The 17320-nt window shown below is 41.4% G+C and overlaps 1 protein-coding gene across 5 annotated transcripts in view; it reads left to right on the forward strand.

Annotated features, from left to right (window-relative positions):
- The window catches only part of PDCD1LG2 (programmed cell death 1 ligand 2), an 88275-nt gene that overhangs the window by 47787 nt on the left and 23168 nt on the right, over positions 1-17320 (forward strand). For 2 of the 5 annotated variants that reach the window (XM_038527264.1, XM_038527266.1), the window contains one exon: positions 9412-11497. The exons of the other annotated variants lie outside the window; for them this stretch is intronic. In XM_038527264.1, the coding sequence (XP_038383192.1) occupies positions 9412-9417 (6 nt within the window). In that variant the 3' untranslated portion in view covers positions 9418-11497. Of the gene's footprint in view, positions 1-9411; positions 11498-17320 lie in introns of those variants that run through there. 5 annotated transcript variants of the gene reach the window in all.

Genomic DNA, 17320 nt, shown 5'->3' on the forward strand with positions numbered 1-17320 from the left:
ACTTGGTCAAAAGGCAAATTAAAGAAATAAGACTAATTCTCTTTCCTCCAACCAATGATAATATAATCACCCTTTGTACCTTCCGACCTGGGGCAGGGAGAGTCAATGAGGTGAGGGAATGATGCTCCTCCTCTCCCTTCCTCACTCCTCCCTGGAACTTACCTGAGAATATGTGCTATGCTGTGAAGAGGTCAGAACCACTTAGATGCACATCACAGAGGACTCACATAGGAATGTTCCTGGTACTAGTATTTACAAGAGCAGCAAATTAGAAATAATCAAATATGAATCAATGGGAGAATAGGTGACTAGGAAGTATACATAGCAACTAAAATGAAAGCGCCAAAACGGGATGTATTTTTGAGATGGATGACTGAAAAACATAATTTTGAAAGAGATTTCAGAAAGATATAGACAATATATTGGCAATTACAGGGTTTAAAAACATGCAAAGAACCTCTACGTAGCGTTTATGGAAACAGTCCTGTGAAGTAAAAGTACAAAACAGCATGGAAATTATATACACCAAATTTAACCTCTTAAACTGGGTGGTTGGGTATGCAGATGTCAATGATATTATTCTGGGGGGTAGGCACATAGATGTTGACAATATTATACTTTGTTGTGTGCCCAAAATATTTCTTTTTATAAAAAAGAGATCATGATTAAAATTCAAGGGATTTAGATTCAAGTTTTTCTGTGAGCTAGCTATAGAATCTCAGGTAAGATCCACTCCCTTTCTGGGCTTCAGTTTTGTCACCTGTAAACCGAGAGAGTTGGACCAAGTGCAGAAGGGCAAACTGGCCTCCTCTCAGCTTCAGGAAGTGCTTAGCACAGAGAGAAGGGGATGGTTTGGGAGACCATTTCTAGGCGAGGAGTGTGGTGATTATAAATGATGTCTGCTTTGGGTGGGGATGCGGAGAAGTCATAGATCTTGGCCATATATTTGCCAAACGTGGAATAGATGCTCTTTTTAAAAAAACAGTTATGTGTGTATCTGTGTTTCTGTTTATCTTTTGTCACATACATGCATATTTTTTTTTACATGCATATTTTAACACTTACATAACGCCAGCACATTATGTTGTTTTCTTCCTGGTCCAGTCGCATTCAAACTTATTTGTGGATTGACTCAAATGTAGAAATTGACAATGATCAATGGTGGTGGAATATTTAAAAAATGGCTCATTTTTACTTAGCATAATGTTTTATGACTTTGTCTAGACAAATATCAATGTGTTAGATTTCAGTGTGTATGTTTTTTTTTAAAGATTGTGCTTATTTATTCGAGAGAGAGAGACAGAGATGGCAACAGAGATAGCGAGTGGGGAGGAAAAGAAGCATCCCTATAAAGTTGCTCACCAGTTGTTAACGCTTTATGGAGAACTCATTTCGCATTTTGGAAACAATCCCCTAGGAAGAAGAGGGAGCAGGACATGGAAATAGTGATTTGGGGAATGGGAAGAGAATAGGTCTGGGGCCCACTGTTTAGAGAGCCAAAGAACTTGGTGCCTGTTGTTGAGGGCAAGAGATACTTCAGGCTCTTTCAGAGAAACAGAACCACAGAACCATTAGGAGACTGGCAAGTGTGAAATCTGTAGGGCAGGCTTGCAGGCTGGAAGTTCAGGTAAGACTTAAAATTCGAAAACCTAAATCTGTAGAGTAGGCCAGCAGGCTGGGAACTCAGGTGGGACCCATGCACCACAATCTGAGGCAGAAGTCCTTCTTTGGGAAACCTCTGTTGTCGCTTTTCAACCAATTGAATGAGACCCACCCACATCCTAGAAGGTCATCTGCTTTATTTAAAGTCCCCTGATGGGGAGTGTTTATCACATCTACAAAATACCTGCTTCATAGCAACATCTAGACCAACACTTAACCAAATGCCTGGGTACAACAGTCGTTTAGCCAAACTGACACAGAACATTAACCGTCACAGGCATTGAGATGTGAGGGGGGCAGCCTTGGCTGGAGTAAGTGAATTTCCCGGACTCCTCTGAGCCTGAAAAAAAGTAGAAGTATGTGACTATCTATTATCTGGTCACAGAGTTGTCCAAGAGGCCCGGGTTCTGTCTAAAACCCATTCAGCCATGAACCTGCTGCCCTAGATGTGCACACAGACTCACTTTTAGGGTTTCCTGCTCAGCTCATTGCCTCTTTCAGCAACAAAAGGATGTGTGACCTGTCAGCATCCTGCACTTTATGTGTTTTGAAATAACGAATAGGTGAGTAAACTAGGAGGGGAAGAACAAGGCTGTCACCAAAATACCCTGATAAAATTAAGCTGAAGGGTTTGGAAATGATTCGTCTAACTTACCGTCCATTTGTCTGTGGTTCTTGTAGTTTATTCTGCGGTAAATGTAAAAGTTAACTGATTTTGACTGAATTTTGTCTCACTACTAGAAGCTAAATCTTGTTTAATTTTAGTTGTTGGCCAGCTCAAATATAAATAATTTATACACCTTTTAGAACATTTTTAAAATTACATATTTTTTTCCTGAGCAAAAATGAAGCACAAGAAAGTATAAAGAAAATTAAAGTAATTTATTTTTTTTATTTTTTTTAAAGTAATTTAGAATCCATTGCACACAGATTACCATGGCTAAGACTTAATATTGCTTCAATTTCTAATATTTTTTTTGTATTTAAATTTTACAAAATCAAATTACAAGCTATACACATAGCTTGATATAGTTTTTTTAAACATAATTTTGTGTTATTAGGATTACTTATGTGTTTAATGGCTTTCATATTTTATTGTATACATGGACTGGGACTTAGCTTCCTAATTCCCTGTTGCTGGACATTTCATGTGTACCTTATAGAATCATTTCATGTTTTTGTTATTTAGGTATTATCACAATTAATAGCCTTATACATAAATCTTTATATTCAGCTCTGATTATTACTGTAGGTAAAATCCAAGATGCAAGTTACTGGGGTAAACCTGTAGGCATTTTTAAGACTCTCAAAATGTATTGTTGAATTGCCTTCTAACAGGTTGTACCAATTTGTACTAGCAATATATGAAAGACCTAGTTTTATTATTACACCTATCCCAGTGCTAGGTATTATTGCTTTCAAATTTTACTAATTCAGAAATTGAAAATTGTACATCTTGCTTTCTCTCTTGCTTTAAAAGAGAGAGAGCATGTGAGCATAAGGTAGGGGGGAAGGGTGGAGGGAGAGGGAGAGAGTCTTTTTTTTCTTTTTTTTTTTTAAAGATTTTTATTTATTTATTAATGAGAGACACAGAGAGACAGAGTCATAGGCAGAGGGAGAAGCAGGCTTCCTCTGGGGAGCCTGATGCGGGACTCAATCCCAGGATCCTGGGATCACGACCTGAGCCAAAGGTAGACGCTTAACCACTGAGCCACCCAGGCGCCCCAGGAGAGAATCTTAAGCAGCTCCACACCCAGCATAGAGCCTGACATGGGGCTTGATCTCACGATCCTGCGACCACTGCCTGAGCCAAAATCAAGAGTCGAACACTCAACCAACTGAGCCACCCCGGCAATCCCATCATTATTATTTTAATTTGCACTTTAAAGTAACTAGTGAGCTAAAACATTTCATAAATTTATAGGTTTTTATCTTCTTTGGGAACTGTCTATGCATCTTTTCCATCTTTTTACTTATGCCTTCACTTAGAGTTAATAGTAACCCATTACCTGCTATATAGTCTATTAATTTCCCTGATTTGTCACTTACTGTTAAGCTGTTTTTTTTCTTATCCTTAGAAAACAGGTATTGGATATAGTAAAATTGGGTTCATATGACCAGGTTATAAACATTAATGTCCTAAATGACATATATTTATTAAAAGAAAATAAGTCAGTTAAGCATCTGCCTTCAGCTCCCGTCATGATCTCAGGGTCCTGGGATGGAGCCCCACCTTTGGCTCTGTGCTCAGCTGGGAGTCTGCTTCTGCCTCTGTCCATCTCCCCTACTCATTCTCTCCCTCTCTCTCTCTCTCTCTCAAATAAATGAATAAAATCTTGTTAAAAAAAAGCAAAGAATATATTAATTGTAACATTTATGCTAGGTAATAGATCACAGCAAGTAGGATCTGCTGTTTCTAGAGGACTGAGTTATACATTTCTAGAAAGCAAGTGCAGTATCTTCTTCCTTTCAAAGCCCACGACATCCTAGGATGAGTTATACTCTCAGTAGCTACCTATGAAATGGTGGTTGACCAAAGTTAACATTCTACTTACTGTCCATTGGTAAGTGTCAGCTCAAGAGAAGGGAGGGTGCAAATCACCTCCTGTTTTTGTAAACAAACTTTTATTGACATAGTCATGCTTATAGTTTCCTTATTATCCCCCAAACTTTCATATGGCCCCCCTCTGCCTCTGATGGCAGAGCTGAGTGACTATGGTAGAGACCACATAGCCCATCAAGTCTAAAGATTTTATAGTCTAGCCCTCCAGAAAGTGTGCACTGGCCCCCAACCCAGAAGTTGTCTGTGTCTGTGTACCTTCTCACACTGAATGTACTTGGTCTTGTTCTCAGTGCTCTGATGCTACTCCCAGCTCCTATCTCAGCTCCAGAAAGACTGAAGACAGAGCCTCACAGGGGTCCAGGCAGCTCAGGGCCTGAAGACAGAGCCTCACAGGGGTCCAGGCAGCTCAGGGCGCTCAGGGCACTCACTCTCCCACACCCGTGCTCTGCCATCCCAGCTCTGCCTCACCCCCAAAATACCTATATGGGGACAGTGTCAAGTCCCAGGCTGTGCAGGCATCATTCTGACCCTCCTGTTCTTAGTCACACATTTACCTTAATAGACAGTCTTGGGACTTGCCCTGAGCATGTCCATCTGCCAAGACTTCTACTCAGATAAATAGTCTCCCTTCCCACTGAGGAAGGGAAGAGCTTGGTGGTTTTGCTTCATTGGCCAGAGACCTGAAGCGAGACCCAGCTAATGTGGGAGGGCCCTGCAGGACTCAGAAGCGTGGTGACTGCTGTGCAGGGCTGGGTTTTCCACCCCATGGCTCTGCCTCAAACTTTCTAGGCCACTCTGGGAGAAGTGTTGCCTGTTCTTATTCTTGCGGAAATCCAGACTTCTCGATCTCCCCAGGTGGACTTCAAGGCCTTCACTTTAATATCTAAAATCAACAGACTCGGGCCAAACTAAATGCGGCCAAAGAGACACCTCATCGCCATCCTTCTCCAAGTTCACATAGTTCCTGGTTCTGCTTTTGCATATGTGATAGGATTGCACATCTCTATAATTAACTTGTGGTTGGGTGTGGTCACGCGATTTGGCCAACTAAATATAAGCATAAGGATGTGTGTTACTTCTGGGTAGAAGATATAAGGGCTAACTTGGGCTTTGCTGTATTTTCTTTTTCCATCTGGCATGGTAACCAGCAACATTTGAGGTAGTGAATGCTACCTTAGCTTGGGTCTCTGAGGAACTACAAGCAATAGAGCCCCTTGCTGATCCTCAGTGGATATGGAATATGAGCAAGAATAAACCTTGGGGGTTTGGGGGTTGTTTGTTACTGCAGCATAACCAAGTCTCATCCTGACTGATACAACAGAGAAAAACTGGAACCTCTACTCATACAGCATATACCGCCATTTACAATTCTGTTTCTGAGGCATGATAATATGGGGAAATGCTTTCTATAGAACAAAAAGAAAAGAAAGGTAGGATGTAAAAATATACTTACCATTATCATTAGTGCTCTATTTTAAAAAATGGTTTAAATAGATCACCACACCACTTTCTCACAAAGAAGTTTAGTAAAAATATTGGAATGCCTATAATCATCATCTTTACAGGCTGGAAGCCTGTACTGTTTTCTTCTTTTATGCTTTCTGAATTTTCTTTGTACGTGAATACATTTTTAAATGTCTCAGTGTATCATTTTTTTAAGTACCCAGGGGTGCTTGTTAGATGAAGAATGATCTCTCTATCCTTATCTCTCATTCTACATACCCCCTCTTTCATATCCCAATATATCAAATGCATAATAGGGAACTCTCCATTAGATCCTCATCAACTATAGAGAGCCCTCTTTCAAGGACACATGCCAATGTCTTGGTTGTCTTTTAGGAGTTCTGAACCTGGGCAGCCCTGGTGGCCCAGAGGTTTAGTGCCACCTTCAGCCAGTGGTGTGATCCTGGAGACCCAGGATTGAGCCCTGCATCGGGCTCCCTGCATGGAGCCTGTTTCTCCCTCTGCCTGTGTCTCTGCCTCTCTCTGTGTGTCTGTCATGAATAAATAAATAAAATCTTTGGAAAAAAAAAAAAAAGGAGTTCCTAACCCAGTGAACCTAGAAGGAGCGGCTACATACATCCTTCCTGCAAGGATGTAAGAGATCAGGTCTGGGCCCATGGCTTTTTGCTCTCATGTACCCAAGCTGTCAACCAGTAGATTTCAAGAGTAGATTTTTGATACTGTATATATAGATCATGATTCCTTTAAAAAAGAGTTATCCTAGTCATCATGACATGATTTGTTAGCAGTTACAAACCATGTAACCTGACTTCCTCATTTTACAGATGGCAAGATTTGGCCTAGGGGATGTTAAGTGACTTTCTTGAATGAAATAACAACAGAGAAATAAAGGTCTTATGATCCCCAGTATAGTACTACTCATTCTCTCATTCACTCTGCATTACATACTGTCTGCTATTTGCATGACTTTGTGTTAGGTCAGCTGTGTGGGAATTGTAAGGATGAACAAAGCACAACATTAGTACTCCAAGATTCTTACAATTAAGTACTGGAGACAAGGTATTCAAAAAACTATTCTCATTGGCATAGGTTGGGCTAAAATTAAAAGCCAGATTTCTGTATACCCTCTATTGATCAAATGTCTGTGGTTTTGTTTTGTTTTCTTGCATGAATCTCTTGTCTTCCCCCTAAGAACTTCCACCTGAGAACTGACCACAACTTCCACAAGCCAGCATGGCACAGGTGCCTCCGTTCCCCTTTTCCCCTCGGTGGTTTCCAATCTTCTCTTCCTTTTCCCATGATAACATTTTCATAAAGGAAATATTAGAATACCTGTATATCATAAGGGGGTGATCTTCAGTCTTCCCGTGTGTCTCCTTTACTCTCACTACTACATCCACACCTCTGACATGAATGCATGAGTTTTTTTCTCCACCAGGAAATTCTCTGTGACACCGGCTTGGTGTTCTATGATTTAACTCAATTCTGACAGTACCTACCTGGAGATAGCATGAGATCCCACCCGTTAAGAGCTTGATCCCACAAGACTGCCCTCCCCACCCTTCACACCCTACTGCAGATGCCAGTGGCAAGTCCCAGTTGTCACCTGTGCTTTTGACCAATTAGCTGTAAATCTGAAGTTCCCAACGTCCCCTCCTTAGGTTCAATGAATTTGCAAGAGTGGTTCACAGAGCTCAGGAAAACAGTTTACTTACTTTTTACCAATTCTTTATAAAAGGTTATGATACAGATGAACATCCAGATGGAAGAAATGCGTAGGGCAAGATATGTGGGGGTTTCGGTTTCCATGCTTTATGTGTTTGCCACTCTCCTAGCACCAATATGTGCTCACCAACGCAGAAGTTCTTGGAAGCCCTACCTTAGGGATTTTTATGGAGGCTTTATTCCATAGGTATAACCAATCATTAACTCCATCTTTGGAGGCTTTATTCCATAGGTATAACCAATCATTAACTCCTTCTCCCCTCTCTGGAGAATGGGGTTTGGGAGTGGGAGGTGGAGCTGAAAATTCCAAGCTTCTAATCATAGCTTGGTCTTTCTGGTGACCAGTCCCATCCCACTCTCCCACCTCCTCCCCCATCCAGGAGCTCACCAAGAGTAACCTCTTCACAACAAAAGACAGTGCTATCATCCAGGACATTCCAAGGGACTTGGGAACTCTGTCAGGAAGTGAAGTCAAAAGCCAAAGGTTAGAACAAAAGACGCTCCTAGAGCTCTTATCTCTTAGGAAATTACAAAGATTGTAGGAATTCTGTGCCAGGAACCCAGGCCAGAGACCAGTACATAGATTTTCTATTATCTCACAAAAGCAGATTAAAATGGTGGTGAAACTGGAAGGGGGACTATAAACCCTACCATAGGTCCCTGCAAAGGCCTCTAAAGTACATATGTACTTCTTGGAACATATTCAGAAAATCATGTAGCTCTCAAACTATCACTTTATTCCAAAACCCACCTTATTTACGTATCCTCAGAATCCCCAGAAACACCAGCCCCATGTCCACTTCCTTCCATGCAGAGAACAGCTATTCCAGGAAGAGAGGGGAGTGTTGGAGGAGGAGACACTGACGGCCTCATTCACCTGGGGTCATGGTTTTTAAATGTGTGAAAAGTCAGTGTATTTTTTATAGTTTTCTATGGCTTTATAAGAAGCACAATACTACATAAGAGTTCAGAGATGGGGAAAAATATCATTTTAGGGTGGGGATAGTCAGAGAAGAGGGAAATTTTCATGGAGGAGGTGCCTGGAGGTGACCAAGCAAGAATAGAAGTTACAGACTATTCTAGATGGGGGGACCAGGGGAAAGGCAGAGGTAGGGAGACATGAGCATCTGTGGAAAAAGCCATGGGCCCCTAGCCTGGAAAAAGCCAAGTGTGATATAAGAGGAAAAACTGTCAGGGGCCATCCTGGGAACCAGGAGTTCTAGACAAAGGAAGTTAGATTTCACTCATCAGGCATGGGTGCCTTGGTCAGGTCTCAGCAGGAAGTGGAGGGCACACTTACAGATTTTATTAGTTACAAAGACAAGAGCAAAGAATAGAGGAGACCAATGGGAAAAGTTGAGCACCCTGGAACTGGCAAGAGCAGGGAAGAGTTGACCATCCCTAGGCCTGAAGGGGATGGGGAAGAAGCAGTTACCAGAACACTGGTAAGAAACAGCATTGGGAGAGGGCTCCTCCACAAGGATAAAATCAGTTGGCAACCTGCCTGGGGGTTGCTGAAGCATGCACACCCCACCCTCACTATGCTGCCCATGACAATTTTCTTTATCCTCTAGCCTGGGAGGAAAGCATGCAGTGGGAGCCAGGGGGAAGACAGCCTGATGAGTAGTCCAATGTCATCCTCCTGTGACCTGTGCAGAGTAGAGCAGGGAGGAGAATGAGTCTTCAGGAAAGAACAGAAATATCTGGTGCAATGGGGATCTATCAAAGGTTTTGAATAGCCCCATGAACTGAGCTGACTGCAGGCCAGAGGATGGAGAGAAAAAGCCTCTTGCAATGAGTCTGGAGACCTGGACCCAGGGCCGTGGTAGAGAAGCACAGACAAAGCTTCTGAACTATGCTGCATCGGATACATGAGCTTTCCCGCCCCCAGCCCCCCACCCCCTTCAGCGGTTTGTCACTCCAATCTCATTTTTGAGAGCTCATATCCTTTCTGATCAGAAAATTAACTTTCCCTATTTGTGGATTTCTCTCCCCAGATTTGAACCTGTGGTTTCAGGAGCTGGGGTGACCTGATGGGACATCCTCAAGAAGCTTCTGGACTCTGAACAAGAATCTGTGGCCTGCAGAGCTGCTTGTTTGTACTTTTCCAATGTGTAGATCCAGTGTTCACCTGGAGACTGCAAAAAGATGAGGCAGCTCCTGGCCTCCTGTGCTCAGAGGAAGCCAGGCAGCCTGCCGCTCACAGATCCAGGCTCTCCCCTCTGCAGACTGTGACGCTAAGCAAGCACTACAGCACTTTAGAAAATGATCACGCTGGATGCTAGATGCCAATGAGTGTTCTGAGGCTCCTTCTTGCTGCCAGACTGAGCACTAAGGGAATTTTGCCCCTCGCACTTCCAAAGTGATTTCCAGAAGCAGAGATGATTTCCAGTTACAGAAATGGACCAATTTCCAGTAGATTATTTTTATCTACAGTTTTGTCTGGATACCAGAAAAGCTTATTGAGACCATGAACTCGCAGAGCTTTAAACAAAGTCGAGGCATAATTGGCATGTCATATGGCTTAGTGGAATCTTGAAAGCCTCTGAGTTGTTTGAATTAACAGAAAGCATTTAATTACATAGTGCGCGACTACAAATTGTAGAGAAAGGCCGTTGAGTATTTTTGTGAGATCTAAATCACAAAGCATTTGTTTTAACCTGTAATGACACCATATTGAATGATTTTTTTAAAAAACTATATCTTCCTTTTTAAAAAAGCTGTTGTTTTGATTTTTTTTTTTTAACCTCAGAAACCAATGGCATCCATTTAAAAAAATCTGGCACACTAATATGCTGCACCTGCCAAGATTTCAGATGGGTACCCATAATGTTCAAAGCTTCTTTCCTGGCCTTCTCTATGGCTTTAAGCTTCACCTTTCAGTGGTTTGGTTCCAAGTCTGGACACAGTGACACTCACTAGGCAAGGCCTTTGATGTTTGGCGATGTAGAAATGCTGTGGAATCCCCTTATGTGTGTGTCAAGGGGGAAGGTCAATTTTACTGCTTGCAGCAACAACCGGTTAGTCATGTTAAGTTTGTCCTGTGCTGCAACCATAACCTATAAACTCCCAAATGTATGCCTTGTCAAGCCCAGTAGAGTCTTAGGTTAGTGGGTTATCTTTCTCAGTTTTGAACCATGAGGATCGGAGCAGATTATATCTTCCCCTTAGACTGTGAGAACTCCGGAGGGCAAGAAGGGAGCAGGGTTTTGTCAGTGCTACGGCGTGCGTGTTGGGTGGGATAGATGCTTCATGCATGGTTGGCTCCAAGACTCACCAAAATATGGAGAAGAATAGCTACATGTAATATTCTTACTTTTTACGACCTTTATATGATTGGCTAAAAGGTATATAATAGCACTCCTTAAAAACACAAAAGCTGGATGAGTTCTGTGTCTTTAAAAAAAAAGTACCTTTTACAAAGGAAGCAAAAATAGCATTTGGGAGAGTTTGAGGAATTGAGAAAAGCCAAACAAACAAAAATTACCTATGATTTCATCATCTTGACACAAATATTTTCATTTTTGCTATTGGCATTTGGTCCTTGTCCTGACATAGACACGATTTCAGCCATAGTTGTGATTTTCTGTCCTTTTTTAAATTTCTCATCATACCACGGGCTCCCAGCTGTGTGGCTGACTGGTCCTCCTAATTATCATTTTTTAATGGACTCATGAGTTATAGATCATAATGAGAGGGGTTTGGGCCCAAGCTCTCTTCATCCCCTGAACGCCCATTTTTTGACTAGTGGACTACAGTGACCTTTAGGGTTTAAAGAGTAGTATCATTTCAGAGTAGTGTTTAGGAATCCCTGAAAAGCCTGGGTATTTCCATTTCCCCCAATGCACAGATACCTTCATAGATGACTTCAAGTCCCTTTGGGGATGGCTTTGAGGAAGATCTGCCATATTTGTGGCATTGTTGCAGGGTCTTCTCTGAGAATTGGGGAAGAAGCTATGATGCTCAGTTGTGAAAAAGTCAAGTCAGATTTCTATTCTATAGATCAAGTAATGCTTTGGTAGGCTGGCTGTCTATTTCATTCTTAGGGCCAACCACTATTAAAGATTTCCTAAAAGTAAAGAATTCTGATGCCTATTTTGGGATCTTATCCTCTCTACTGAATTCAGGAAGCCCATCTCAGGGACAGACTTTCCTCCTATCATCCTTGGCCTGTAGAAAGCAGCTACCTGGAAGTGATCAAGGTGGCTGGGGCTCCCTCACTAATGCGTTTCTCAATGCTCTCATGAAGGGAATGTTCCTTGGGCCCTTTCAAGGTGAAGAAATATGCACAGTTCATACATGATGAATTACTTCATTATTTCTAACTCCTAAAGCCTGCAGGAGCCTTCCTGTTTATTATTCCATGGAAATCCTATCAACTCAATGTCACCGTTGAGCATAGGTTTCAGCCAAACAACTAAGTAAACAGACCACTCCCAGCTGCTCAAGCTGATACATTTGTTTCAGCTTGCTTTTGCTGTATAACAAAACTTAAGGCTTTCACAGCTTAGGTTTATCATGTATGCTTTTATGATTTTGTATGTCAGCAATTTAGGCTGGGTTTAGCTGGAGCAACTCATTTCTGTTTTATATGGCACCAGCTGGGCTCACTCATGCATTTGCAGGCAGTTGACAGATTGAAGATTGCTGGTCTTAGGTGGCCTCAGTCAACATTCTTGGAGTTGGTGCTGTTAGCTGCACCATGTATCTTCAGCAGGTCTATCTGCTTTTTTCAGTCTGGAAGCTAGTCCAAAAACAGCAAAAGAGGGCAAACCCCGAGGTACAAGTGGTTTTTGGGTTTCTGTTTGCATCACATTTGCTAATTATTTGTTGGCCAAAGCAAGTCAGGTAGCTAGGCCAAAGTCAATGTGGGAGGGACTTACACAAGGGCCTGCTCTACAGAATGGCATTATTCCCTGGGGGCTGTTGCTGTAGCCATCTACTGTAGCAGTCCAAAAACCTATGGAAAGTGTATTATATCAGGGTTACCTAAATTTGGCCCCAACACAATGTTGTCTTCTGTTTTGGCCTGATACCCTTAGAATCCATCTTGATATTTATTAGTTAGGTTTCTTCTAGGATCAATTTAACAAAATCTTGTGATTTTGGGGGGTAAATCCTTTTCCTCCAGAGCAAGACTATGCCCTTCTCCCCCCAGGAATATGCTGGGATCTGACTCTAGATAAAAGCCCAAGGGCCATGAGAGCTGAGAGCAGTGGGGTTTAAAAAGAATAGGGATCCCCATGCAAGGCACCTGCCTCATCTGTGCTCAGCACAGGTCTTTAAGCAAAAGAAGGCTGATATCATCAAATAGGAAATGAGAGGCTTCTTCCAAGGGAAGTTCAAGGATATTGAGGGGTCAGGGGAGGTCAAGATTTTCAGCTTCATCCAAGTCTGCCCCAATGTTCCTGTTCCCAGTGTTGGAGTCCTATTCCTTCCAAATTCCTGCCCCAACTGTCATACGTGAGACTTGGCCAGTCTGTGAATGTTTGACTGGAGTTTAATTTGTAAAATGTCTGTCCTGTAACTTAGAAGAAATAAGAAATACTTTCAGGGAAGGCTTAGGAGCCCTCTAATGCTCTGAAGACAATTTGAGCCGCATGCTCTGTGCTCGTTATTTCCCTCCCACCAGCACCCTAGCACAGTCAGAAGCAGCCATCTCAGCCTACATTCCTTGTGACCATCTTTGGCAGTTCGGGAACCTCCACACCTCTGCATCCTGCTGGCACTCAGACCTAGGAGGAAAAGATCCTAATGCGATGCATCACAATGCCATTGCATGCTATAGATTACCAGTTCCCATTTCCACTGGCAAAGAGTTCGGCTCTGAGTTCGAAGAAAATCAGCCCCAGAATTCTGTTTTGAAGAGTCTGTGCCCTAGGAGTCCTCCCAGTGTCCATTGAGGAAAGTGGAGTAGATTTAATATTAGGAGTTGGTTAAAAAGATATTAGAAAGCAGAAAGAGCAAAAAGTAGATACCAAAGAGATACCTTAGAGTTCTTAGAATTGCAGACTGCAGCTAGCTTCCTGCTGTGGATTGATTGCTGATGTGAGAAATGCAGAAACAAAACAGGAAGGAATGATCTGCCTCCCACATTCCTGTCTCTCCAGGCTTCCCATCTATTGAACTTTACAGGAAGCCAGCCAGCAAGGAAAGCTGGTAAATGCAGTCCACAGAATTCCAGCCCTAGACCAACAGAACAGAATAGAGGAAGAAAATAGGCTTGGAACTGAGAACAGGAGGCAAGTGACCAACCAATTCCTGCATCAAAACTCATCTGGGTAAATGGAGATCTATTCTGTGGGAGAGGAAAGTACAGAGACCATGGATTCCAGTTAGATTGTAGCACAAGGAACTTTCTTAAACTTTGTGGCATTTGACCATATTACAAGGGCCTAATATATATCTAATAAATATTTATTGATTAATTGGGCAAGAAGACAGCAATTTGGAACTGCTTTGACCAGGAGCATAGGACAAAATAAATTTTATATGCATTATTTTTAGAAGAAGTTGTATCACTTGCATCATTTGGTCGCAATTGAAAAAAAAACCTGATGCAAATAGGCTTTATATTAAAAAACAAACAAACAAAATGCAATGGCTTATGTAACTGAACAGTCAAAGCTGTGGGTGGACATGGGGGTCTAAGCAATGACCTCAGAATCCAGGCTCTCTACCATTTGTTTAAGTCTTTGTACTCATCTGGAAATCTGAAATAATCCAAAAAGATCTAGAAAGCTAAAGACATGGAGACATTCGTTGCAAATATAAATATGTGATTTTCTCAAAAAGGCTTTGCCATGGGACACCTGGGTGGCTCAGCAGTTGAACGTCTGCCTTTGGCTCAGGTCATGATCCCAGGGTCCTGGGATCAAGTTCTGCATCAGGCTCCCTGCAGGGAACCTGCTTCTCCTGCCTTTGTCTCTGCCTCACTCTCTGTGTCTCTCCTGAATAAATAAAATACAATTTTAAAAAAGAAAAAAAAAAAGCTTTGCTGTAACACTGAATGAAAAAAGCATGGTAAAAACTCTAAACTCAGTTATTCAAGTTAAAAAAATGAACTAAAAAAAATATGCTTGGATATGCAGCAAGAACCATGTCAAGGTTTATACTCATACTCAAAAATAACATTCCAAGGATTTTCTAAAGGAAATCCGAAGACTGAAGCAAAATGTGCCTGATTTGAAAAAAAAATGTACTAATTACAGTCTTATCAGGATGGCTCCAAACTGGAAATAACCTGTCAAACAAAATGGAAGTGAGTTAGTCATAGTAATTTGTATTTGTATTGCTGACTATTATCTAGTCATAAAATGACAGTTAAAAAGATTATATAGAGATATGAAATCTCTATATACATGAAATCATTGTTACGATATAATTTTAAGTGAAAAAAATAATTACCCTGAGCCCATCACTGTCACTCAATTTATGTACGTGATCTCTTTTCATGCTCACACAATCTGATGGGTAGGAAGGGTGCTACCCTCATTGTTCAGATGAGAAAGTTCAGATAAAGTTCCTTAGTAATTTTCCCAGTTTACACAGTTAGTAGAGTGAGGATTCAATCCTAAGCTCACTAACACAAAAGCCATTTCTCCTTATCAAATATGCTGTAAAAGCCCTAGACACTTAAGTATAAGTGGCAAAAAGAGAGAGAGAGAGAGAGACAGAGAGAGAGAGAGAGAGAGAGAGAGAGATAAAGAGAATTAGCCTGGAACAACGATGTGGTCATCTTATAATAACAGTTTCCTTTCTATTACAATGTCAAATCCAAATAAATAAATAAGAAAAAAGTGAGAATGGAACAAAAAGCTAGGAAGAAGCAACTAAAATATTAACAGATTTGTTAAAGTGGTGGAGTTGTGTGTAACCTCCTCCCTTTTCTCTATTTTACAAAATTTTCTGGTAATGTACAGCTCTTTTGTAAAGTATTATTTTAAGTGTTTACATTGGTAGCACATGCACTAAAATGGGAAGATAGAATATTAGTATGGCCCTGGATGACACACAATTCTGGAAGCATTTCATATATATATATGCTATATATATATATATATATAAAACAGTGATTACTATATATGTATACCAAAAATGATATGATATGATATGGAAACCAGAGCTCTTTAAGCTTATTGATCATTGAAACACTGTGATACTCAGAAACAGCAATGGTATTTCTGGCAGTGTGTTATCAGGAATATGAATATCTGTCATTTCTTTCAGAAATTTTGAGGATACTGTGATTTCACTTATAGGTGGAATCTGAACAAAACAAATGAATAAACAGAACAAAAGAGAAAGAGGCTCATAGATACAGAGAACTTGTGGTTGCCAGAGGGAAGGGCTGGGGAGATGGGCAAAATAGGTGAAGGGAAGGAGGAGATATAAATTTCCCGTTATAAAATAAATAACTCATACCATAGGGAATATTGTCAATAATGTTGTAATAATTCTGTATGGTGGCCGATGGTAACTAGGCTTATTGTGGGGATCATTTCATAATGTATGTATGTATATGTCCAATCAGTATGTTGTACACCTGAAACTGATAAATACTCTATATCAGCTATACTTAAGTTGAAATAACTGGGGGTATTACTTCCACAAAGTCCTATGTTTGGGAAAGAAAATCTAAAAGCACATATTCCTTCCTTTTTCTTTTCCTCCTCTCCTTTGCTGTCTCAACTATGAAATTAGAATGCTAATAACAGTATCCGTCTCTGTCAATGTGGTAAGATTCTGGTCAATTTTTATTTTCTTTATATTATTCCTGTGTTCGAAAGGTTTTTAAAAACACATTTGACATTTTTTAACAGATTTTATTTATTCATGAGAGACACACAGAGAGAGGCAGAGACATAGACAGAGGGAGAAACAGGCTCCCTGAGAGGAGCCCAATGCAAGACTCGAGCCCAGGACCCCAGGATCACTCCCTGAGCCAAAGGCAGACGCTCAACCGCTGAGCCACCCAGGGAGGTCCCACACATTTTACATTTTTAATCTGAAAAAAAAAATACACTCAATGTTTTAAATGAAGTGATTTAATTTAAATTAAAAAGATTTTTAAAAAATATTTTGAAAGTTTCAGTGTCTGTCTTAAAAGTCAAAAGGTCACACAAGTGTCAAATATAACAGTATTTTGGGCAAAAAATGTTAGACACACAGCCCATGTTTTTTCCCTTATGTTGGGGGCAAACTTTCCCCCATGTTTTTAAGAGACTCTAAAAAGAAAATAAAAGGAAAGTTTACTAAATGAAAGTGTGAAGAGGCGCTAGGGTTGCTGGCATCTTGCCTGCTTAATCAGGTGCAGCATCAGCCTTTGCACACAGTGCATGACCAGGCTGTGACAGTGCATGTGACACACATGTGATAGATAAGCTGCTCCCGTCTGCTCCATGAGGTGCCCTGGGGAGTTGGCCTCAGAAACCACCCTCCCAAGGGCAGGCCATTCATGTGTGGGGAATGAGAGGGGCCTTTCCAGAACACGCACATTTTTTGAGTTCTTGTCTAAAAATGAAGAGAAGGAAAGAACAGTGAGTGCTAGGTGCTGGAATGTGACATTTGGAAGCTGTTCGGGGAAATGCCAATCTGACAGAGTCTCCAGCCGGATCCCCCTGAAGGGCAAAATGAAAAGTTCAAGCCTGGGTTTGGCCAAGGCTCTGCTTTTCTGAGCATTCATAGATGAGATGGGGTGCTCATTGGACTCCCCCAAAACACACTCTCCTCTCAGGGCCATCTGGGGGAAGGGCAGCTGGTCCAGTCTCAGGAACCCATCAGATTCTGTGCTGGGCCTTGGGACCCCCAGCCAGCACCGTGTGAGATGGGAGGGGCACAAAGTCCTATTGGATATCCTGCACCTGAAGGGATTGTCAGGGAGCTGGAGACATCAACACAGGAGAA

The sequence above is a fragment of the Canis lupus genome, chromosome 1 (genome assembly GCF_011100685.1).
Source record: "Canis lupus familiaris isolate Mischka breed German Shepherd chromosome 1, alternate assembly UU_Cfam_GSD_1.0, whole genome shotgun sequence".
Classification (NCBI taxonomy): Eukaryota; Metazoa; Chordata; class Mammalia; order Carnivora; family Canidae; genus Canis; species Canis lupus.